General features: G+C 42.4%; 1 protein-coding gene across 2 annotated transcripts in view; it reads left to right on the forward strand.

Moving 5' to 3' along the window:
- Positions 1–12,161: 12,161 nt before the first annotated feature.
- Positions 12,162–25,926, forward strand: part of REL (REL proto-oncogene, NF-kB subunit) — a 30,669-nt gene continuing 16,904 nt past the window's right edge. Inside the window, exons 1-4 of one of the 2 annotated variants that reach the window (XM_021527529.4) lie at positions 12,162–12,297; positions 17,164–17,306; positions 19,904–20,052; positions 23,911–24,002. In XM_021527529.4, the coding sequence (XP_021383204.1) occupies positions 12,291–12,297; positions 17,164–17,306; positions 19,904–20,052; positions 23,911–24,002 (391 nt within the window). In that variant the 5' untranslated portion in view covers positions 12,162–12,290. The other variant, XM_085576985.1, reaches the window with a different exon arrangement.

A 25,926-nucleotide genomic window follows, 5' to 3' on the forward strand; every position in this document is an offset into this window, starting at 1 on the left:
GCATTTTTTTCCCAGGCTTTCCTTCTGCTTTAGCAGATAAACCTAAGGTGTAGAGATTAACCATTTATGAAGGGCCAGACAGAAATTTCGTGGCTAAGACCAGAAACTGAAGCCAAGTTCCCTGAATGCGAGACCCTTTTTCTTCAGTCAGGTTGTCTATGCCCACAGTGGGGATTCCCAGTGCACAAGTTACTGTATCTGGCTAAGGACTGTTTTAAGGGTCGGTATTTCTAGAGACTACTGACACCAGCTACTGATTTTTAACCCACTGTTTACATGATGGCCCACAATTCTTTCCTGTTGCTTTTTATAAGCTTACAAATTAAACAACTTTTCCTTTCAGATTATCTTCCTAACAACAATAATAATAAAAAAACCCCACAAATTTGTTTTCTGCTTATTTTTGTTTCTCTGTAAAATAGTATCACTTAGAATTTTAGTACAACCCACAGTGCCACAGAATTGCCAGATGCAAATCAACGCCTTATTAAATACTCATAGGTAAGTTCTTTGTCCTAGTATTGTGGGAGTGAGTGAGAGTGGTAAGGAAGAATCCCATTACTTCTTGATAGTAAAACTGTAAAAAAAATAGGATGACTTATTTTCTAAGGAGTATCTCCAGAAAAGGAATGGATGCTAAGTGTACATATTTATTTGAAAACATTATTAATGTTACAGATGAGATGTGAATTGGTATATTGCTATATCTTTGTGAAAGAATGGCAGAGTTTACAGCAAGTTTTTGGAATCCATTTCCCTTACAATATATCAATACTTATATTAATGTTCTGTTTTTAGCATGGTGGACATTTATCACTCAAAATTCCAGTCAACTCAAGTGGAAGCTTTGTCTGAAAGTGAGGTGTGTGATTGGGTTCTTGACTCTTAACTGTTGCTGTGAATGTATTATTGCTTGACCCCAAATTTAATAAACTTATTCCTGGAATCAAACTTGTCCAGTGCAGTGAACATGCACCATGAGCGTGTCTCCAGCACCAAGAATGTACTATTGCTTCATGAGTTAAAGCCTGCCAAATAAAGCTGGAAAAACACTCAGTTGAGAGAAGTTGACATACCCCTTCCCTTTTCCAGCTTTAGGAGTGTGAATTTTCTGAAATTTCCAAATAATGCTGCTGAGCAGTCTCTGCTTGAGCATGTTCTGAGCCAAGATGGAGCTTCTTGTGCAAAAGGAACCATAGAGAATTGTGGCTCCCTTCCCTCTTCCTGAGCTCAGGCCAGGAGTTTGTGAAGACACCAAACATCTGTTCATAGAGCAGTGCTGTGTATATGGTGTTGGGGAACTCTGGGTTGGAAGACAGCCAGTAACTTTTGCAAAAGTTGAAAGAATGGTGGGTTATAGGCTTGTGAAGGAGAGGATATTGCAAAAGAGAAGTGGACAGGGTTGCTAGAGCATAGAATGGCTGTTAAGGAGAGGGGAAAAAAACCCTTTTTAGTAGCGTATAATTAAGCAGTAGCTACTTCGCTATATATTGTTTTTAGAAACCACAATCAATTAGGTTTTTTTTTTCATTTTAGGAGGTTCTTGCTGCCATCTTTGTCCCCAGCACACTTGAGTCCTTCTGTTGTTTCCAGGCTGGAGAGTTCTGCTTCATCAACTGCAGTGAATGGACTGCCTGTATGTAGGTAAGGAGCCAAACATGGGTAAAGGAGCAAAAAGAACACCATGTTTATTTATTGCTGGTTTTTGTTATTTCAGATTAATTACAGGGGTGTTTATGAGGCAGGGTTGTTGACCACAAATATAGACTGTTCATAATGCATGTAGTCTGGGAGAAACTGTAATTGCTGTGCTAAATGTAATTTATTCTGTGGTTCCATTCAGCTATATATTTAATTTTATTTTTCCATTCTTCTTCTAGGGGCATTGGTAAACATTCTTCTAAGCAGGGATGGTAATGATGAGACAGTAATTGTCTAAGTAAATTATCCAAGTGGTAGCCTTTCTTTTTTTTTTTTTCTTCCTACATTTCTGGTGTCCTCTGGCATCAGAACAGAAGTATATGCTAGTCCTAGGTTATGTAAATTAAAAGTTCTGTCTGCATTGCAATTAAAAACATGTCAAGTCACATGGTTTCCACTTGACCAGTTACAGCAGTGCTCTTTTGCAAATAAGGTTTTAACCATGTTGCAAGTGTGAAGTCCTGAACTGACCAAGTCTGTAGTAACTAGGTCACCTACCAGAGTTTTTTGTGATGTAGGTCATGGGAATATTTGCAGAAGCAAAAGTGCTGTAATTGCATAACTGTATGAGTATTTATGTTGACATTGAAACTTAAAGATGCATATTCAGGAGACAGAAACAATACCATGTGTAATTAAGATATGTAAAAGGAATATAAATTCTAGTTTTTTTAAAAAAATCCAACAGCTAAACTGTGGAGTCCAGGGCATCCCTCTGGCTGCCCTGGAAGGTTTTGGCCCCTGGCAGGGGGTCAGGAACCCCCCTGGACAGAGCCCCCAGAGACACTGTTTCTGATCTCTGTCCATGGAAAAGAGTTTTCAGTCTTACAGGATGAATTACAAGCTCTGAGTGTTTGATATAAGTAATAATTAAGTGTGGCACGGGGGCAAAAGTAAAATCTTAAGTTTCTAGATTAGGGGTTCAAAGGGCACAAGATGGAGGAAATTGGGTGTGTCTTGTCCTTTTTCTTCTTCTTCATGCCCTCCATGTTTCACTGTAGTTTTGGCATTTTTCTATTGGTTTAGGTTGGGGACACACTGTTCAACGTAGGTGACAGATATTGGCACATTATTGTAAATATAGCACACATAGTTTTTGGTGTATAATGTTTGTAACATCCCACTGAGGGCAGAGCCCCACACGCTGCCCTGCAGGACAGAGCTGCAGCAGGGCAGCAGAACATGTTAGAGATAAGCAAGAATAAACAACATTGAAAACAGCACAGACAATTTATGACTTCTTCTTTGGCAGCGGGGCTGACAGAGACTTTCTACAATCTCAGAATCATCTCAATACCACAGATTCCGACACTAAACAGCATGGATTTTTTGAATTAATGTCATTATTTCAGATCTGTTTGCTAATGGGGTTTTTGTACCCCAAGAGCACAGGCATTGCCCATGTTGGGCAAGAAGAATTAGGAGCAGTAGCATAAGAGAGCTCAGGTGCCCCAAAAAGAAAGCAGTGCATCACATGTGAGGGTTGGGTTGCCATGCAGCCAAGGAGCTGTAGCCTTAGGCTACTCCTGCAGTGGAGTCAGGATGAAACTCCCCCCACCACATTGTCCCAAAGCCCTGGCAGTTTCAAAATTAACAGGTGAAAAAGGTAGCACCAGCAATTCCCAAGACAGCATCTGTCATAGAATGGAATGCTATCTTGGAAAGGAACCTCAAAATCATCTGGTTCAACCTTTCTTGTCAAAAGCACAATCTAGACAAGATCGCCCAGTGCCCTTTCCATCTGAATCTCAAAAGTGTCTAGCGCTGGGGAAAAGAAAGCTGTAATTAAAGGAGTTAAGGAAAAGTGGAATTAAAGCTTTTGTTGCAGCAGCAGCTTTTTCCCCGAGAGCCATAGTTTCGCTTGGTGAGTCGGGTAAGTTTGAAAGACTTGGGGCAGTAAAAGTATCCAGATGTGAATCAGGTCTCCCTGCCAATCTCACAATTGCAACAGTCTCTGCAGGCTGTTTATAGGGGGTGTGGAGCATAATGAATACTAATTAAGAGTGGTAGCCAGTTTTACTTTAGGCAAGTGTCTCTGCTATTACCATGTCTGAATCTCCTGGAATCAGCCAGCTACAGAATTCACTTCTCTACAGCATCCATGCCTTTGGGAACAGATTTGGTTTCTCTCTTATTGAATTATAAGTCTCTAGTATCTCTAAAACTTTAAAGTGGTATTAAATCTGGATTGGTTAAATCTCAGGATTTTGCTTTTACAGGGTAAGAGAAGGTGGTAAGAAAAACTGAAATAGCTGTATTATTTTTTAAAAGTAACAAACTTAAGTAGACCTATAGATTTGGCTTTTATCTGGTTTTCTTTTAAGCAAATGATTATGTATATGGACAGAACTGCTTTTCAAATTCAGTGGGAACATTGGTCTCAGTTGAATTTCAGTTACGCAGATGTTTATTTATGCAGGTTTCCTTCTAATGGGAACTCAGGAAAAGACACAGTCAGCTCTCTTTGGCTCCTTTTCTTGGAGATGAGATCTGAAGATAGTGCACAGAGACTAAAGCTCTCCACTTTGCACATGTAAATCTTGACCTCATTGTTCTGGAAGAAGCAGTAAACCAGGAGTACATGAGCAGTGGTGCAAGCAGGATTTTTGTGCCCAGTGAGGAAATTGTGTTTGTCACCACGAGGGGACATTTTATTGAGACACCACAAAGCTGAGAGAGTTACTCACCATCACTGAGACAATGGTATCAAGGCCCTGAAGGGACAAGCTGCTGTGACAAGCAGGAGTAAAACCAGTGGAACTGTAATCAGAGACTTTATTCCGAATGCCCTCCATTCCTTACTTTCTACTCTTTTGATACCAGAGCCGTAATGCTTACCTTAGAATCCGAGGGGCTGGTGCAATGGAAAGGTTTAGGTGGCAGGTACCAGTCTCAGCCTTTGAGAAACAGAGAACTGAACAGGTTGACTTTTCAGCACTGCTGCCTGACTTGCACCCCAGGGTCTCGTTGGAGACTGATCAGAAGTGGAGCTGGGACACCCACGACTTTAATAATTTGTCTTTTTTACATCTGCCTGTTAAGGAACCTTTCCATGGAGCAGTTGCCTTTTCTTTATATTCAACTTTATACATGACATTAACCTTCATTAAACTCTGGCTCTTGTCCTAATTAATTGTTTTGGCCACTGGCTGCTCTCTTGTCAGCTCTTTCTTGGGTTAGGCCTTCTCCTTCCTCTGGTTCCTGCACATACTTGCCAGAAGCAGCTTGTGGTGTCTGTTGTGTTTCCATTCAACAGGCTGTGTCTACAGCTGTTATTTCCACTGCACAGAGCAAAAAATCATTCAGTTCCTCTTTTTTGGATTTGTATTGCACAAAAGATCTCTTGAAAAAGTAAGTTTTTTCTTGGCTTGTTGTTCTTCTTAATTAAAAAAAAAAATCAGACTATGTGTATTCTTTACTTGCACACAGTGCTTAAGGTACATGGAGTATTTTTTTCAGGCATCTGAAAATGTTCTCATGGTGCCTGACACATTACTATACCTAAGGCTCAGTATTTCAGATTGAAAACCCAGAGGATGTTGTTTGGATTTGATCTGTTTTCAACAATAATAAGGCTCACAAGTGGAAATCCTGTGCAGGTGAATGAGCATTTATCAAACTCATTGTTATATGAGAGGTTAACCACAACATTGATTACAAAAGCGACGTCTAACTTTCCCCAGATGTCCTAAAAGCAAAACTGACAAGTCATGTAGCAACTGCCAAATGAACAAGACAATGAAATAGCAAAACTCATTACTGTTCTGGGTGAGAAATCAAGGGCTTTCAACCCTGTCATTCAGAAAGCTCAGTCTAATAATGGTAGCCTTACTAAAACGTAGGCCTCGTTAATAATTCTAAATTATTCTGTTGCAGGATGGCAGCAAGCTGGATGCACAGGCACGAAGTGCAGACAGCAGCGGGGTGAGCAACCTGGTTGTGGTTTACTCCGAGTTTATTGTGGCCAACTACTGCCTGTAAGGCTTTGCGTGCTGAGGTGGCACCTGTGACACACAGCCCCGGGCAATCTGTAAGAAAGGGCTTATGCAGGGCCTGATAAGGTGTGTAGTGGCCAATTTACAAACTGCAGGTTTGCTTTGCATTTGTAGGAGGATTTGTTGTGTAATCTTGTCGCAGAAGGTGTTACGTGTTTACCTTTGGCTTGAAGAATGGTGTCACTTTCTGTCATTCTTGGGTGTAATCCTTTAACCACTCAAATCAGAACTGCAGGAGTCATTGGGCTAGAGGGTGAAAATTAAGGTGTGAGACTTCAAATTAAGAGGAGATATAGCTGTTGGGGCTGTCCTGAAAGAAGGTACCTTTTTCACCTCTAAGGTAAGGTGGCCTTGTCATTCTCTGCAACTTCCTGAAAGGAGGTTGTGCCCCGGTGGGGGTCAGGCTCTTCTCCCAGGCAAGCAGCGATAGGACAGGACAACACAGTCTTAAGCAGCACTGGGGGGTGTTTTTGTTGGACATTATGAAGGATTTCTTCACTGAAAAGGTGATTAGATACTGATTAGATACTGATTTGGTGGTGGTGGTGGTGGATTCACCAACCCTGGAGGTGTTCAAGGAAAGACTGCATGTGGCACTCACTCCCGGTGTCTGCTTGACAACTTAACGTTCAGTCAAAGGTAAGATTCTGATCTCAAAGGTTCTTTTCCAACCTAATTGATTCTGATTATTGACTTTAGAGACAGTCATCTGAGATTCTTGAAGCTCAAGGTGATGTTAAGTAGCTTAAACTCCTTGTGAGCCCTGAGGAAAAAGGGAAGTCCTGTAATAAAAATCTGGATGAACGATTGTTATCCTCTGTAGTGGACCCAGTGCACAATGACTGGCTGGTGTGTGTTGGAGTTTTAGGGAGCAGCAGAATTACTTTAGGAATACATTGCCTGTATATTTTTATGCAGTTTTCATTATAAACTAAGGTATTCTAACAGCTTGCTCTAACAGCTTGCTCTTGCCAAAGTGACAATTCCTATCCTTCCTTCTGCCTCCTTATGCTTTGTGGCTTCCCTTTAAAAGCAGCCACAGTGATCTGGCTTACAGAGGTAATCTATTTTGAAAAAAATCATTCTGGGCAGAAAAAGGTGGTTTTCTGCTGACTTAGCTCCTTCTGCTCAGCTTGAGCTCATCTCGTCCCTAAGTCCTCTCCCTGCAGCTCTACTGCATCATATGAATCCTTACTGTAGCATAAAGAAGGAGTTTGCAGTTTTAGCGACCACTTCAGAGGTCACTAATCAGCCTCACTGTAATGAGAGGCTTTTATGGAAAATGAAAACACTGCTCCATCTTTCTCTTTGCCTGCCAACAAACATTTAAAGTTTTTTCTGTTCAATAATGCAACTCCCCAAACTGTGCTGTGTTTATAGCACTGGGATGAGTAGAAGGGAATAGGAAATGCTTGAGAGGGCTGGGGGAGAAAGTGCTTGAGAAGTTCTGCTCTGAGTACTAATCCTGGAAAGGAAGGAGTGTGAATTAGACATTTCAGGGAGGTTTATCAATTTCTCAGGCTAAAAATACAGTGTTATGCTACAGCTCCATGACATTGGCACTCTGTCAGGAAGCAGGCACCTCTGCCCAAATTTGTCTTCCAGAAACTTGTTCCGGCCTTGGTGCCATCACATTCCTTCCTGCTGGCAGCGACATTTCTGTGATTGCACATGGAACTGGCTCCAGCAGAAAAACTGAGCCAGCAGAAAAAAAACAATACTCTTGTTTCCTCCAGGTTACTGTTATGCATGCTCCTGTGTCTCCAAAGGAGTGCTTGGAACTTGGAAAGTGTGGGAATGTAGAGGAGTGAGTTACCTGGATGGATGGAGACAGAGAGGGGACACTGTCTTATTCTGACACTACTCCAGTGTTCATTTAACTATCATGGTTTTGTGCTTGGCATTTTCATGTAATGAGCTGTTCATCCCTTCCAGAAGTTGCATCATGAGTGAATAAGGCAGAAGTGTAGGAGCAAGGAAGTATCTTCTCTGAATTTTATTGGGGAAATTGAGGCTTAGAGAATTAACAACTTGCCTAAGAGTAGAAAGGCTGACTTGCCAAGAGCCAAATTCCAGTCTCCTGAATCACAGCCTTGTGTCTTATCCACAAGACCTACCTTTCTCTATTAGCATTTCCTTTCTCTCCACCCTGTTTTGAGGGAGGCACTGTAGCATTGTTCTATGTCAAACAAACTCGAAGTGTGGTACAGGAACACTTCCAGCAGAGTGACTTGAACAACCTTTGAGTTTATTATTAATCTGGAAGCCATAAATATTTTGAGAATGGCTTCTGCACTGGAACCTTCCTCAGGACCAATAACCATAAAAGCTTTAACCACCAAAAGGTCTGACAGTGTTTAAGATGCCTTTGACATTAAAAAACATACTTCTAACAGCAAGAAGTTTCTTAAGGCATAGAGGATTGGAAATTTCTAAGCTGGCAGTAGGTGAGGCTTGAGATAGAGTGGACAGGAAAACAGGACTTAACTTTGTTCCTTAAGGAAAGAAGAGAATGATTTTATTAATACTATTCTTGCTCCTAGTGATGTACCCTTATTAGGAGAGCCATATGCTGAAAGTACCAGGCCAGTGACAAGAGCCTTATCTTTGATCGAAGTCAGATAGCCGGGAACAGGAAATAAAGACTTAATGGTTTGCCTGTCGGCTCTCCTGTCACAGCTAGCTTCATTGGGCAATGCCTGTGCTAAGAAGAGCCATGTCCTAGGCTTGACAAATACCATGTCAAACACTCGGTCCTCTGCTGTAGGAGGTTTTAGTGCTGGCTTTTTATTCCTCCACTTTAGCCTTGCTTGTCCGTGACTTACTCCTTGTAGCTATGTGGGCGTTTACTGTGCTAGCACAGCAGCCAGTGAAAAGCAGGAGGGTAGGACTTGGCTTTGGACTTGATCAGTAGGGAGAAATCAGTACTTAAAACACTTGCTTTAACTGGAAGACAGGAAGTGAAGCACTGGATCAGACTGGCCTAAGAATTCTCGTATCTCACCTCTGGCTATAGCCAAAGTCAGCTGACAAAAATAATAGTGAAGCACCTGGCTTTTGTTATGCAATGCTGCAAGAGGGGAATTCCATCCTGCTTTTTGCAGTGATCTGCATATACCCAAAGCTATGATATGTTCTTACACTGCTGACAAGGTTTCTGTGATTGCCAAAGCTGTACTGCAATCCTCTAGTTCACCTCACTCTCCCGGGATAATCCCTGTGCCAGGGATTCCGATGGCAGCAGAGCAGAGTTGCATACAGGGTAGTCAGGAATAGAGCAATATCCTCATGCTTGTACAACTTTGAGTAAGGCCTCTTTCATTTGCTTAGGCTTTTGCCTTTTTCTTGGGAAGGCTTCTTGGTTTCCATAGCATTTAGGGACATGAGTCTTTTATAAAAACAGCTATGCTGGTCTTAGACTAAAAGCTCCCTTTGTCCCACTGTTGTGATTTTCCCTGGCCATTGGCTTATGGCTACTGCTAGAGAAAAACAATCAAGAAAACATCTCCTCCTCATGCTGTCCTTCCTCAAGTCACTTTGTTCATGGTCTTCCTGAGCCGGATCTAGTCTGTGTGTTCTGATGATGTGAGTTCATAGATTTTACACAGTGCAAATCTGCACTGTTTATCGCAAGTTGTTTTCATTTGAAGGAAGAGAGATAAAGTTTTTGGGATCGTATAAGAAGTGCAATCCATTAGTATTTTTTCTTTAAAATAATATCAAGGAGCAGTTTGTACCAAAGACCCTGCTGTGTATGTGAAATACCACCTCAATTTCAAACGTGCAATCTTAAGGATTATCTTTGAGTAGCCTGTTCCTGCAAGTCCTAAGAGTTAGAGTTCAAAAGAGCTGGGGAAAAGTAGGGAATGTTTATTATGTTTTAGTCATAACACGGTATTTGTATTGCCTGGAATACTGCCCTTAATTTCACATCGGTTTAGATTGTGTACCCTACCATAATACTTTCCTTCTGAAGAAATCAGTAGATACTTTTGTTTTGAGCCACAGTCTCCATGGTCCCCTGGTCTGTGTTTACTCAGTAGTGTCATGGGCTCGAGAAATAGATGGGAACCAGAGATATAAACTGTATTTAGGGAAGCAACTAAATTAATTCTTTCTGAGATGTCACATTTTTTACTATCAGAGATTTGGAAAACCAGCCTGAAGATAAGTAAGGGTAAATATTTAGTTTACCTTTACATCCAAACTCAAAACTCACATCTACAGCTTCAGCTATCCCACAGGAATTGCACCCCTTTCTTTTTAAAAATCCTGTCCAGGTCACTCCTGTGATCTGCAGGGATGCCCTCAAATTGGGAGCATTTCTCTGGCTGTTTAGTCCTGTGAATAAAGGCTTGTCCAAAACTTTCCCCACCAGGTGATCAGTTTAAAAACTGAAGTATCTTCTAATATGAATTGTTGATGAGCTGATTGTTTGGATGGAGCACTTAGCAGAGAGGATTCAGGATGCAGATTTCCATATTTGCTGCCATGTTATAGAGCAACACAATTTTATTTGTGGTCTCTTTGTCAGTTGGTGCTTTGTGGTCACGTGTGCTTGTGTAGGTAAAGTTTAAGTTTAAGTTTTAAAGTTCGGGTTTAAGTTTAAAATATTGAACCTGCTTTATTGTACATTATCAATTATAGTGAATCCAAGAAATCCCTGAAGATGTAAAAGTCTAGTCTGAATTTCTTATACTTTTAGGGCATTACTGGTTTATATCTTTTATGTTGTTTTGTTTTGGCTTTTTTGTGGGAAAGAAAATAAGAAATTACATTCTTCTGGCAAGAAACTAACCCACAGCCATAGAATTATTTTATTATAACATCTGAATAATGTAGTTTTTCTTCTCTTCAGTCATCTAAGGCTAATGTTACAGACATTTTGATTATCCTGTGTTCTCCCTAGGATTCTTTGACTCCAATTTCAGTTATAAGTTTGTCAGGGGTGCAACAATCCTACCATGTGACAAACCATGAATCTTTAATAAGGAAAGCTTTGCTTGAGGGGTGGAAAAAGATAATTTTTGTTTATAGGAAATGGCTGGATAGTTGAGCAAACTAAGGTTATAAAGAAAAGTATTGTTCAGATGGACTACAGAGCAAGAAGAATAATAAACATTTGGCAACCTCTTCTGCTTAGTTACATGAATTGGTGTGTATAAGTTTTCAGATTGTAGAACAGCATTTTCAGCTGTTCTTCATTTATGTACATCCCAATAACCTTAGCTTTAGAAATAGCATAGTGGGGGGAAAAAGCAAGAACCTATCTGTTTTGTACCTCACTTGATTGTTCTTTCAGGCTTTTCTTGTTATTTTATTAATCTTTCTTTTTCAGGGATACTAATTGATTTAACTGCATTTTCACACGGGACAGTTTATTCCACTCCCAGATTAAAGATTTAAGAAAAAAAATTAAATTTTATTGTCAGCTAAGCAATCTTACACCACAGCTAGGTGTGGCCTTCCTGTTCCTTTGTGTTCCTCTTTTTTCAGGTGTTTTTTAATTTGCCCCCAGATTTGTTTGTTTGTTACTGACCTCTCCACCTGATCCAAACATGGGGCTGTTCCCAGTGTCCAACTCCTTGGCTTCACCTTGCTGTGTAGGGGCCAAGCTGTGAGATGCAGGATCTGGGATGCTCCAAGGGTTTGATAGAGTTGATCACTGTGACTGAATGGGCTCAGGTGATTATTTCTTTCTTTACCTGCAATCTTGGTCTATCTGTAGTATGTACAGCTTATTTATTGAATCAGAGTGGGCTGAGAGGGGCATTCAAAGTCTGTCTCCTTTCAACCCCCCGCTGTGGGTAGGAACATTTTCCCCTAGACTAGGCTTTTCCAAGCTCCATCCAGCCTGGCCCGGAGCACTTCCAAGGATAGGGCATTCCCAGCTTCTCTGGCTAGGCTTGTTCCACTGCCTCACCACGCTTACAGTAAAGAATTCCTTATCAGTATCTAATGTAACCCTGCCCTCTGTCAGTTTAAAGCCATTCCTCCTTGCCCTATTGCTACAGGCCTTGGTAAAAGTCTATCCTTGTCCGTCTTATAAACCCCGTGAGGGGCTTCGGTAGGCACTGGAAGGCTGCAGTACAGTCTTCCCTGGAGCTCTCCCTTTCCTGGGCTGACCCCTAGACTCCACGAAACCTAGAAAAAGACGGATAAGGAGAGTGCTTGGTCTCTCGAGGCTGACAGAGCGGGGGGTGTCGGAGCGATGCCCTGCGAGGGCGAGGGTACGGAATGAAGTAGGCTCTCGCTGTACCTGCCCCGCTCTGAAAGCAGAGGAGCTGAACTTTTCCCTCCGTACTTTTGGCTACCGGGCAGGACCGGACGACAGACTTGTGCCTGCTCTCCCCGCGGAGCCGCAGTCCCGGAGCGGGGTCTGCCGGTGCCGGGCGGGACGGGCGGGGCGAGAGCGGGCGGGGGGCGGCCGCGCACCGCCCCGCAGCTCAGCGCGCACGTCCGCCCGCCCGCCCCACGGGAAATTCCCCCTGAAAAGGGCGGCGAGCCCGGCAGCCGCGGCCGTCCGTGTGTCCCTGCGAGGTGTGCGGCCGGGCCGGAGCCCCGCGGCGCAGAGGCCGGAGCGGAGCTGTCAGCATGGCCGGTGAGCGGCGGGGCCGGGCGGGGGGCGCGGGCGGCGGCCCCGGGGGGCTCCGAGCACTCTCCGCCCTCCTTGGCTGGGCGCGTCGGGTGTTTACACTGCGAGGCTGAAGCGGCGATGGGTTGTTCGGATGAGTCGCTACGGGATCTTATGCCGCTGTTCGATTTCAAATGGATTTCTTCGGTCTTAAAATTGTGGAGTGGGAGCGTTTAGGTGTTAAATAAGCGCGCGGGTCTCTGTCTGCGATGGAGGCAACAGGCTGAAGATTGGGTCGTGCCCATCAGGATCCCGTTCTCATCGGAACTGTGAGAAATAGTGATGGCACAAATGCAAAGTAATGCAGATAAGGGATCGTGCTTTGAGTCATTACAACAAAATGCATAACTAAGTTTCTAGAGGCTAAATTAAACCGAGTTTGTCATCCTTTCGGGAGGCGTCTCTGGTATCTTCCTTAGGGTTAAAAAAACCCCCCTAAATTTAAAAACTCGGCTATACTAATTAGAATAGTATTTCTAGGCAAAGCTGCTTTTCAGAACATGAGTGTGTGTTCTGTTCCCACGTAGCAAGGTATGAGCTTTCACTCCTGATAAAAATATAGGTATGCTAACTATCAACATGGAGAGAAAACAGCTGGACTTGTGCTTTAAATGTTATGATGTATTTTAAAGTGGCAACAATTAAGCAGGAGAGAGCAGTTTCGGGTTTTTTTCTTTATTTTTTTTTTTTCTTCGTGTCTTTATGTATTTTCAGTGTAATTAGGAACCAGATAAGGAATTTTTTCTGCGGGTGAAGTTTAGAACTTCCTGGTACTAGCTAGCTTTTGTTTTTTTTTTGTGGGTTTTTTTTTTTTTTCATTTGGTTGCCGTTTTGTAATGTAACACGATAGTAAAGAGGAAGTTCGTGAGCGTTGTTTGGTCTCTGTTATAATTTGGGCGGTTTATGGAGCCGTAGGTTGATTCTTTTTCAAATCAAATCGTGTTATGTTTGCATTTGCTTTTGCTTAAATTGGGGTGTGCTGTAACAAAGCTTTCGCCATCCTCCCGCTTAGCCTGAGGTGGTGCAGAAGGTTTTAAGTGGACAGATTCTTGCTTTTTAGAATTGACAGACTTTGTGCTACCAGGGATTTGTTCAGAGCAGTGACATCAGAGTTAAAGAGCGATGCTTCTCCCATTTGTGTCTCATTGCAGACACCTCGGGCCGGAGGGTTTCGGGTGATACTTTCACATCTTCCACAAAGACCCACAGCTGCTCTGCTTTCACACGCAGATGCTGATGGAGAGTCTGTTCACCGGGCACTCCTGGCCGTTCAAGAAAATGACAAAATTGGCAGTTCCTTCAGAGCCTGCTTGTTCGGAGCAAAGGAACGAGACAGAGCCCTTGATCGGGTTGTCACTTTGCTTGGTGGCAGCATGTCACACTTCCTCCCCCATGGCACCGGCTGTGTTAAACTTCAAACTATCACAGGTTTCTTGTCATGGAGAGGTCTGATGGAAGTCTGTTCTGAGTTTTAATGATTGTCCTTTTGTTCCTCTTTGTATTGCTCAAAATGTAAGAATAAAACACCCTTCAATTCTTGAATGAGCAAAGTGGCTGAACTCTTACAGCTGTCACTGCTTCGACCTCTTTTCCTTGCTGAACTCTTGGAGCTGTCATTGCTTTTGCCTCCTTTCCTTGCGTATATAATTGGGAGACTTGCTCTCCTATATTCTCTTTAAAATTATTCGGTGTTGTATTCAGAACAGGAGGGGGAAAAAACAATTCAATAACAAAAAGAATGACAGGCAGGTTATAATGTGTAGCACAATATTTCTATTGCTAGCATCTGTATAGGCAATTAGAATTAATTACAAAGACAAATTAAACTCTTAAGAACTTAGATGTAGGATTAGCTAGATTTTTTTTTTCTTCCATTTCAAGTGCTTTATGGAGTAGTTGCAGGCAGGCAGGTAATAAATAGGAATAGCTGTGTGTTTCTCTTCTAGAATTAGTGAGAGCTTGTGTTTTGGTGTATCTCACATTTGTTTGACACACAAAGTGAGACCTGAGGAGGGTAGATCTGTAGTGACTGTGTGGGAGCTAACAGAGACTCTGTGTGTGTGTGAGAGAGCAGATTGTGACATAGTTAAGCTGTGCCACTTCACAAGCACATTGCTGATTTACAGAAATAGGGAACACCGGACACTTGGCTGCAGAGTGCTGGTAATACCTCTCATTCTCACAAACAATGCTGTGTGTTTCCTCTCTACACAAAACATGATGACACTGATAATCACGGCAGGGATGATAACGTGATTCTTGAATAGAGAGAGAGGCAGCCAAGACAAAATGAAGTTTAATGTTTAATCTCTGGAGGCCGCCTCGTCACCAAGCTTTACTTTCCCACAAACACACCTGCTGCTGAGCGGTGGGTTTACCTTCAATGACATTTGTTTCGACCACAGCCCTGTAAAGATCACTGAGCCCAGAGTCTTAAAATAAAGGTCTCTTGAGAGGTGAGAAAATAGCCTTCTCAAGTGAATGTTGGTAGAATGTGAAGGAAATTGTTGGTTAAATCAGCAAGAGTTAAAGACTTCAAGTGATTGTGCTCTTGTAGTTTTGAGCAGCAAGGGTCTGGCTACCCACAATGTCTGTGGGTGTCCTGCATGTCTGGTTAGCAGCTATGTAAGCATGAGAATATCGCAGATTAGTGCCAGATTAGCAGGCACTTTGCTGTAATATGGTCATTAGAACTTGTAAAACAGATTTTTAATTTAATATATGGATACATATCTGTATTCGTGCTGATCAATGCAATACCATAGGTAAGTTGAAGTGTGAAAAAATAGCCATACACAGATGCATGAGCATTTTGTGAGAAGCTCAGACTTCTGCTCTCTCTGAAACCAGCTTTACGTCATTTCTAGGCTTTTTTGTTATCAATGCCTACCTTCCCCTTCCCTTTTGCTTGTTTTCCAGAAAGAGAAAATATGCAAAGCTCATCTAAAGGACAGCTAGGTAAAGGGCTGGGACTATCTAGAAAAGGAACCATCTTCTTCAGGAACTGCACCTAGACTAGTGGCTAATGTGTATTTAATGTGACAGCTCATGGTTGGTGATCAGAAAGTTATTTAAAATCTACCTGATGGGAGGTAATCAGTTTAGAAATTGCATTTTGACTGACTGTTAGAAATGTCTATAAAGAGTCCTGAACCACAGATCCCAAAGGTTTTGACCCCAAGCATAGTCTCAAGTGGAAGTGCATTGTGTTTTTGAAGGTTTTGCAGAGGCTCCAGTTGTTGAAGACCATTTCAGCATAAGAGCTGCTCCCACACAGTGGCAGATGCAGTTCCCCCACTGCTTGTAGGTGTGTGACAGATAAATGTGCATTCGGGTCAGACTGAGGTGATAGATGTCGTTCTTGCCATCCATCCCTTCTCTGCTGCTCTTGATTACTTTATCTCTTAGGTTATAATATTGTCATACTTTGGGTATGAACTGCTGCAGCACTGGAAATCTTTTGTGATCAACAAATCCCAGGCATAAAGTTCAAACTTTGTGTTGGCAGGGGTGCCTAAACCATTGTAGGTGCAGCAAAATAGAAGGCTTTATTATGGAGTTGGGGTTGGAATCCACCTCTTTGCCAAAACCTGTGTGCTGTGGATTCACAGGCAGCATAGACCTTGGGCAAAAGGAAGTAGGGGTTCTTTTACCTTTTCAGCACTTTCAATATACTTAATAACTGTTTTGCTTATTATGTTGAAGTCCAAGCACTTTTTTTTGAGTGCTGTGCCACAGGATATTGTCTGTCCTGTTTGTTTGCGATGCTCAGCCTTGCTTGAGGAGGATGCTATTATAGGAAGATGACAGAGAGGTCAGTAGACATTTCCATAAGCTACGTTCTTCTGATTGTGTAGCACAGTGATGATTCAACTTCAACAATATTTACTTAGCCTCTGTTGTTTGTTTTTCGCATGCCATCCCACTGTTGTCACTGTTTGATTGACTGTCCTGTTTGATGTTTTTAGAGAGATATATGAAATAGCTTGTTGCTGTCTGGCAATAAAATATCACTTGAAAAGTACTTAGGCTCTTGCTAAGTTAATGTCTTTCTAACCCCCTCATTGAAGAGTTCTGCTGTCTCTTATTCTCAGCTATCACTCTGTGTTTCCTAAAAACCTTCCTTCTGACAACTGCCCAATAGCTTTTCTGAGGTTTCATTGTCTGGGGAGATACTGCAACTAGAAACCAGCCCCATGGGAGATGGACAGCTCAAAATGTAGAATTCAATACAAGCAATCAGGTATTTTTTGAGCTCACAGTGATAGTGAGCTTCCACCCAGTAGGAGTGTGGGGTTTTTTGCATAATTTGAATAGTTTCTGCTGCACTGTGATAGGAACTAAATCAATGAATTCTGAGCAAACATCTTCCCTTTCAGAGGATGCTTAAGGCAACACAACAGTTGACAGAACCAGTGCTTGGAGAGGACAGCCATTCTTATAACTATTATTCCTAAAGATGTTGAATAATAATTTGAGAAATCCCTAATAATGATTTGGGTTTTGTTGTATAAAATTCTCTTTCATCAGACATGTCTTCTATGATGGTTATAAGAAGCTAAGTTTTAGATTAGATAGGGGAAGGGTGTCTTTTTTGCTCATTACTTCCATGGCGTTGATACCGTGGGTGTTTTATCCAAATCTGTTCTCTTCCCTTGTACCCCACCTTCAACATGTGCATGTACATAAAAATAAAGAGTAGATTTCCTGATAGGGTAGGCCAAGTGGAAAGATGGCAATGTGAATCAAAAGTCTAGAAATTCTAATTCTTGCATCTTCTACTGCTTTTTGAGCTTTACTGTGTCCTAACATTGAAAATATTTTATTTTTAAGGTGGCCCTGAGCCCTACATTGAAATATTTGAGCAACCCAGGCAAAGGGGCATGCGTTTCAGATACAAATGTGAGGGAAGATCAGCAGGCAGCATTCCAGGAGAACACAGTACTGAAAACAATAAGACCTTCCCTTCCATCCAGGTAAATAACACTTTTATCTAGGAGTTACCATTGCCCACATTACCGTGGTGCTCGTAGCTATGTGTTGGACTCTGCACAGTAAATACAATGCTTTTCATCTCACCTTCTGGAATTTTTTCCTTGGCACGCAAATGGAGTTGCAGCAGAGTGGGAAAAGAGTTACTTGCTCCTGGTCACATAAAGATTTGGTTTGCAGAAAGAGGAGAAGGTGCAGAGGTGGTTTACAAAGTGCTGCTAGAGGGGATTCAGTGAAGACTCAAGGTCTGGGAGCCGTTCATTAGCAGCTTTCTCTGCATGCATGTTTGCTCTGCTTTCTTAGGTGATGTGGGTTTGGTTTTAAGTTTTGGACTGCAGCATGAAATTTGGGAGAGTGTTGAAGGAATTTGCCTACAAAATGTGGAAAGGCTTTGAAAGGTTGTTGGGCACAACATTAAAGAAGGCGCTTTGTACAAGCAAACAATCACCCGTGATGGGGAGAATGGGCCCTGCAAAACTCACCAGCCTGAAGTATTTGGAGTCAGAACTTAAAAATGAGCTCAGAAAGGGGAACTGTGTCCTGGGAGCATCTGCAGTGGTGATGAGTTGGGTGGTTGCACCAAGGATGGGTTGGGAAATCCAGAATAGAGGGATTCAGAGAGCCCTGACAGCTGTGGTCAAACCGGGGACAAAGACAGAGACAAGTAGAGCAGGAGTGGAGGAACCACTTGGGCAATAGCTTTCATAGGTTGGACAAAGGAAACCCTGGACAGATAGGGTAAGAGAAAATAATTTCTGATTCCCTTTCTGGTGTTTAAGTTGCCAGTGTTTCCTTGCTTTCAGTTTGGAGGAAGTCAGAGCTGAGATTAGGGAGAAAACTCAAATTTAAATGGGAAGTTAAGAGCACTTGCAATCTTCCTGCCCAGGAACAGAGGCTGTGTATCTGTGTTTGCAGAGTGTGCCAGCATAAAAAAAAACAATGGAGCTCAAAATGGAGTCTCTGGAATCACAGCAGGAAATTAACAGATAGAGAAGATGTGAAATGGGACAAATATGAGATGGTTTATGCTGAAGTACAAAAGCTCTTTAAGAGGGAGGGTTTGAGGAGGAGAGTGTTGGCAGTCATGTGTTGAACAGCAGAGCAAGTCTCTATTGCATAAAGCAACTGTGGAAGCTGGTCCAGCCCTGGAGTCAGAATTACTAAGGAAAGAAACTAACAAGGTTTCCCTTTGACTATCACAGTGCCAGATTTGGTTAGGGAATGCAGGAAATGGAGATGGTGCCAGACTAATTTTTTCAGCACTCTGCCAATTGAACAAGGAACTGTGTGGGCTGTTGGCAAGAGTAGAGGTTTGCACAGACTTTGAGCCTCAGTCTGTGTCAGGACATAAGTTGAATGGGCTGAATCAAGCCTTGATTCCTCTTTTCTTGCACTGTGCTGCACATGAAGGCCGGGCAGAACCCAAAGGGGAGATGGGACACGGGTATGTGACCACGAGAGCCTGCCCAGGTTTGTTCTTTTTAAAGGTGACTATTGATAACAGAGCTGATTGTACTGATAGCAGGTGATTTCTAGGTGAATTCCTGCCTTCTTGGAGCCTGTGGGGAGGCTTTAGGTTCCAGGGGAGTCCCCTCTAGAGATGGAAATGTGAAGAGAGGGACCAGGAAGAGATTAAACTTCATGGTGTGGTTATGAAGATGAACATCAAGGGGGAACTGGAGCACCAAAAGCAGCTCTAGATCTAGCTTCATGTTAATGGGCTGGGTGTAAAATGAGGGAGAAATTATGTAATGGTTGAAGAAAGTGAAGGAGCAGTGAAAGTACCATTTTAAGGGTAAAAAGTTACCATGGCTTGCTGTGAAGACTGAATGGAGCCAAATTGGAGATTGATGCAAACAGATGATGACAGGTAAAAGAGCACAGTTCAAGTTAAAGACTTGAAGTGTTGACTAAAAAGGATACATAGTGGATCCTTGGAGTCTTAAGAGGAGGAAAGGAAGGGAAGGAGAGGAACTGTTACTTACAGGGCAGGGGAAATGGAGGAGGAAAGCTCACCTCTGCACAAATGTGTGCCTGAGTAAGTCTTGTATTTGCTTTCAAGTTACTATGTGTCAATCAATTTAGGCCAAACTATTTTTCCTCTTTTTTTTTTTTCCTTTTACACTCCCCCACACTCAGTGACTTCACTGGTAGCCATTGGCTTGAGGTTGCTTTCATGCACCTGAGAAAGGCTCATTGAGTTGGCTGATGACTGCTGTGAAAACTCTGGTAGGAGCTTGAGACTTTGGTACTGCCCAGCCTGAATGTAAGATTGAGTACTCAGCTGAGAATTAGTTGGGAAAAACCCAACAACTTCAGAGGGGATTGTGTCATGTCATGCTGTATTTGCTAAGATCCTCTTTCACTACTTAGTGTTCCATGCACAGGTAATATCCTCATACCTTTATGAGTTTTTTTTCCCAAAATCTTTGGAAGTAGACTTCTTCAGGCAACATTTCTGTATAGTCACCTGCATAGCTCTGGTGTTTCTTCCGTAGAACATTTCAGGATAAAATTGATTTTCTGTAACAGGAGGGTACTGATACCTAAAACCTTGAAAATGTGCCACATTTTTTTGTAGATTCTGAACTATTTTGGAAAAATCAAAATAAGAACTACGTTGGTAACAAAGAATGAACCCTACAAGCCACACCCTCATGATCTGGTTGGAAAAGACTGCAAAGATGGCTACTATGAAGCTGAGTTTGGGCCAGAACGTCGAGTCCTGTCGTGAGTAATGGTGTTGCTTGGGAGTTTGATTAATTGTGCAAGTGATTGGCTAATCTTGTGTTTTAAAACTCATATTAATGATTGAAAGAGCAATTACAATGCTGTCTTTGCTGTCTTTACTAATCAGTCTTGGGGAACTTCCCTTGGAAGTATTTCCTTCTCTTTGATACTACACATACGCTTTTTCTTGCCTGACACCCTTTTCTTTCCTTTAACCATTCTCCCAATGTCTGTCTTTTTTTCCTTTCTCCCACTTACTATTTTTAGCCTTGTTCATTAATACATCTTACTCTTGAGCATGACTCTTTCCTACATGTAAAAATGATGAGTAATAGAAAGGGTAGCAGCATTAGAATTTGTATTTCGTGGTGATGAGGGAAGTTCACACCTTCCATGGAAATTATATTTGGACTTTCTGGAGAAAGTCAGTAGTAGCTGAATATCATGTAATCTAGAAGATAGTGGTTGTGACACATCTAGAAATGTTAGTAGCTGTCACTGTTGTTGCTTGTTGTTTGGCTTGGGGGTTTTTGAATGAGAATACAGATTCTGCTCAGGCCCAGCTCTAAAGAGTAAGTGTGCCAGGGAAGAATCTGCTTGTGGATGCAGAGAGGAAAACTCAGGATGTGTACAAGACATTTCTCAGTGCTATTAAGACTATCTCAAATACAGTTGTATTTGATCTTGTTTCCTCTAAGTTTACCAAGTCTTGTGTAATAAAATAAAAGCAGAATAAGCTGCAGCAAACATGGAGTGATTATTGCTGGAGAGGGGAATTTAGAACTGGCAAGCTGTTGTGGTTCACAGTTTGCAGTGTAGGAAATACGGAAGTAGGCTTGGTTTGGGGTAAGCATAACTGCGCTGGGAAGAAAATCAGGTAAATATTTCAGTGTATAAGTAGCTCTTACACACAGCTTTCAGGCCAATAGGATTCTGTTGGTGTTGGTGAAATTACTCCATGTTTACGTGGGTTTAGTGAAGTAGGACAGTATTAAAGGAGAGAGCTGAAGACACTATTTTGAAGGTGGTGATTTATTTCACTCATGGTGAAATAAACAGTGGAGATGCTTCTTCAGCATCCAGCCCAGGCTCAAGGGATCACGGATGTGCTGCAGCACGTTCCAGTGGCACGAGGCACACTGGCTTGCAAACATCCTAAACTCTAACAGGACCTTGCACCTTCCTCTGACCACCCATTCACCAGCTTCCCCTCAGTCTTCTCACTCAGATCAAGCTTCCTCAGCCAAGGTCAAAGGAAGTCTGCTGTTCTAGCCCATCCCACTTCCTCCCCTCAGCTCTGTGCCTGCTGATCTGAAGCAGAAAAGCCTCATTGCTTAATGCCTTTTCTGGCCCTGTGCTCCCATCACTGAGTGCAGGAAGACCCTGGTGATTGCTTCTCCTCTTGTTGTTTGGTTGCACAAGGTTCAGTGTGGAGGCACAAGGTGAGCCTTTTAGAGGATGTCACGCCAAGAAGCACTGAGATGCTCTGCAAATATTTATTTGCAGATTGTGATTTCATCTCCATTATATGTTTGCATCAAATCCTGTTCTTTGGCAAAATGCCATGCCTCTGTTTCACTTCAGGCACTGGTGCTTGTTTGCTCCATCCATAAATTCTTCTCAATATTTTTAGGATATGAACCTCTCAGTTTCCTACAGAACAGTAAGTGGGCTGCTTTCATTTTATTGATAATGTGAAACTGTGAGCTTTGTGTTTGACATTGGAGGTCCTGATGGGAGGAGGCTCGACACATTCCCTTTGAAATGTTTCCAGCATCGGTACACTCATTTTTTTTTTTTTTAACAAATCATTGGTTGCTTTAAGATGAAAGAACAGTATGATCCATAATTGGATCTGGATGTTTAAAGTCATTTTCCTTTTTGTGGCTGGTGACTCAACCTTCACATTCTTCTCTTCATGTCTGTGTTGGAGAAAAGCCTCATTCCAGTACTAGTGAGCAGGAGATGTCCTCTGTCAATAGTGTTTCTGGCTCTTTACCCTTGCTGAGCATCCCAAATTGAGCAAAAATGCTTTTTTTTTTTTTCCCCTCAGTAGAAGTAGAATTATTAATCACAGATTTTGGGCAGCTCTGAGTAATTACTCTGCTTTCTGCTGTTCAAAGTTCCCCATGTTTTAAAGTTCCCAAGCATTTTGTTCTGCCTGTGGTATAATGATCTTTGTACTGTTGCCCAAACTTGATCAGAGCCCTCCCTGGCCGAGACATCAAGGCAAGAGCAGGAAAGTCAGAGCTGGTGGGGCTTGCTGTGTACTCAAATTTTTACTTCCTAGTTTCTTCTCTCGACAAGGATGATATCATAGTTTTTTTAGATGTTTTTCATTTTTTTCTTTCTCTTCCTACTTCTCCCTCTCTCTTCTTGTTATCTCACTTGCTTTCTGTCAGCGCCCATCGATGTGAAACCCCACAGTCCTGCAGGGACTCTCAGCAGTTCCTTCTCTGACCCAGCCTCTGCCTAGGCATGGCTAAACACACACTTTCACTGTGACAGCACAGGCTTAGAAAACATTGATAATCTGACAATTTCAGACTGCTGAAAAGCCTATTGTCCATGAGAGGCTTTGTTTAGGGGTACAATAAGGAACTGCCCCTCTTTGTGGACTTTGAAGTGTGCTTCAAACAATCTGTGGAATACAGTGAGTGTTCTGAGTGGGGGAAAAGAACATGTGCTGTGATCAAGCCCTAAAGAAAGTACTTCCTCCAGGAGCCGGTGGAAATGGGATTGCTCATCAAGGTACAGTCCCATTCTGAATGTCAGTAGCCACGACAGGAAGGCAAAGTGCTTCATTGAATTATGAGATGCTTCTGTGTTTTATTTTCCCCTAGGTCACGTCATGTTCAGTTTTCAAAGGAAGCTTGTGCCTTCCTCTAGTGAGCAGAGGTTCTGGAAGTGGAGCCTGATGGCAGAGGGTTTGGGAACCTCTGAACACAGCATGTTGAGCACAGACAGGGGAGTTTAGGGAAATTAAACTTAACATCGTGCTGGGATAGGCTTGTTCAGAAGTGTACAAGCACTCTTGGCAGGAACAAGGGCTATCTTTAGGTGCAGTAAGATGGTCTTTTGCTGAAGCAAAGAAGGTTTGTGGAGTTTCAAGGGAAGGAAGGGAAGGGAAATGGCTGGGACATCTGGAGAAAAATGGCTGCTGGCACAACCCATTTTCAGAGCTTATTGTAACATCATGAAACACAGATTATTTCTTTTTTTTTTTCTTTTTTTTTTAACTTCCTGCTTTACATCCACTCAGCTTTGATGATGTCATGGTTTTTCCATGTGGGAAAGAGTCAGCCTGCCTGGGACTCCCCCCACCTCCTGCATCAGGGTGACCTGCACTTTTATGCAAATCAGGAGGAGCTGCAGCTCTTCAGAACTTTTCCATAACTATGTCAGATTTAAAAACCTGTTTTGACCTGTTTTAAAAAAACCCTTTATAATATTGTTTAAGATTTACATTCCCTGATAAAAGCAGGAGAGCAAATCCTTTAACTAATGCAAATTAGCAGGTTTATTGATTACAAAAATGATTGTCATTATAAATCACCCAAGAGTGAGTATCTAACTTTTTAATTGGTGTAGGTTTACTGCTGAGTAATAAATTTTAATATAAAAACACTTAATTATTTGGAATTTTATGTTAGGTTTTTTTTGCTTCTGTGTCTGCCCTTACTTTAGGAAAAAACAGCATCTTTGCTCTTAAGGTCTTGTACACGCTTCTCAAAAGAAGGCTGTACATTTTTCATTTCTTACACTGGATGTTATCACACTAATTAACGTGAATATTATATTTAATGGTCTACACTGAAGATGTTATTAGTTGTTGAAATCTTGCCACATATGCTTCAGTTTTCAGAACCTGGGCATTCAGTGTGTGAAGAAGAAAGACCTGAAGGAATCCATTTCTTTACGAATCTTGAAGAAAATTAACCCTTTCAATGGTGAGTGTAAATCAGCTGGTTCTCTTGGCAGAGTGATGGGGTTTTGTTTGTCCTGTCCTGCCTTTGCTGTTGTTCTGGAGCTTTATTTTTTCCTCCAAAAAAATCTCTTTCTGAGAAGCTGTCTTCCCCTTCTGTGTCCCTCCCCGTCTTTCTTCCCAGTCATCACATGATGAATGTATTTGGATAGTTGCCCTTTTTCTTTTTATACTGAGTTTTTATAATTCCCAGCAGCAGTCTGAGTTGCTGCTTGGACAGAAGGAATGGGATAGCAGCAGAAGCCTTTCCTGGAAACTTCTACAAGTATCTTGCGAGTTGAATTTCCCCAGTTTTGGCAGTGACTGCCAAAAGACTGAATTAGCATAACTCTGCAACAACTTAAGCCAATACAAATCTCACTTGCCACTTTCTCATCTCTTCTCTTTCTGTGTCTCTTGTGACCAGGTCATGGGGCTGACAGCCCACTAGGAAGTGCCCCTCACTTGATTTCACAGCATGGGAGCTCAGAAATCCACAGCAGGATTGCAGTGTCAAGGCTGGTTTGGACAGGCTTTGGAGCAGCCCAGTCTGGTGGGAGGTGTCCCTGCCCATGTCAGGGGTTGGAACAAGATGATCTTTCAAGTCCCTTCCACCCCAAACCATCCTGTGATGCTGTGGTTGGGCTCATCAAGGTCAGAGGCAGGGCTTGCTGCTGCAGAACCACACCTGTGATGGGTTGCTCACAGGGTTTTGTTTGATGTGACTGATCTGTGGGCTGCTCTCAGAAGGAGTCATCCTGCTCTTCCCTCCATCCCTGCTCACACACTCCCACCACTTTCCTCACACCACCACACACAGGGGCTGTGTGGCCCCACAGCAAGTTGCTCCAGTGGAAAACCAACTTGAAAACAAAAAATAAAAAAAGGAGAGTGATTTTCCCTTCAGATCAACTTGCTAAACCAGCTCCCCTCACAGCAATTTAACTGCCAAGTTGTCTGCACAGAGTGGGTGGGGAACACACTGCAAAATATTTCGGCCAATTGCAGTGGGACCAACACATGTAGAATGCAGGCACAATTGGGGGAATTAATGGAAAACCATAAATACCCCCAAATTATTAGCTAACCAGTGTCAATGTAGTCATGTATTTCTCTAAGTGTATTTCCCTAAGCAGGAGCTTTGCGATTCTTCAGACACTTCACTAGGTTTTATAATGCCCACAGAATTCTTGCTATATTAAGGTAAGATTCTTTATGGAGAGTTGAGAGCTGGATTTCTGGCTGGCTTTAAAAATACATGTCCCTGAATTAGGACAAAAAGAAGGATGCTGAATTTATCACAGAGTAAGAAATGTCTTAGATATTTTTCTTAATTTTAGAGCAGCTGTTTGGAATCAGGTTGATGGCCCTGATGACCCATCTGAACAAATACCCTAGTTATGATAATGTATGCACACAGTATTTTGACAGGAGTTTGGTTCATCAGCACAATTTAAACACTTTAAGGGTTTGAATTATGTTGCCTTGACTCAGCCAAGTGTACCTTGATTTCAAACAATAAAAGGGGAACTTTTCTGTAGAAGGAAGTAGATTTTTACAGTTGTTGGCACTTAACTCCACATCCACTAATAAATTTTGGGTGATTACAGAAAGTTTTGCTTGGTAGCATCTGGGCAGGTCCTAGGTTGCTTTCTACCAGTCCAACAGGGGAGGAGGCCACATTACTGCCCTAGCAGCAGGGGAGAGCCTGCCTGGGTGACACACAGGGCAGCAGCCTGCTCCTGGGCTGGGGCTGTGCTGAGAAGGGGCCATTGGCAATCCCCAGCTGTGTCACCGCCCTTTGGCACAGTTAACATGTCAGCACAAAGCAGAGCCACTTGAGAATGGCCTCCAGGGCAGTCCCACGCTGGGAGAACCTAGAAAGGCCTGGGACCAAGGTCTAATAAAAC

This window comes from Lonchura striata, chromosome 3 (genome assembly GCF_050655825.1).
Source record: "Lonchura striata isolate lonStrDom1 chromosome 3, ASM5065582v1, whole genome shotgun sequence".
NCBI lineage: Eukaryota > Metazoa > Chordata > Aves > Passeriformes > Estrildidae > Lonchura > Lonchura striata.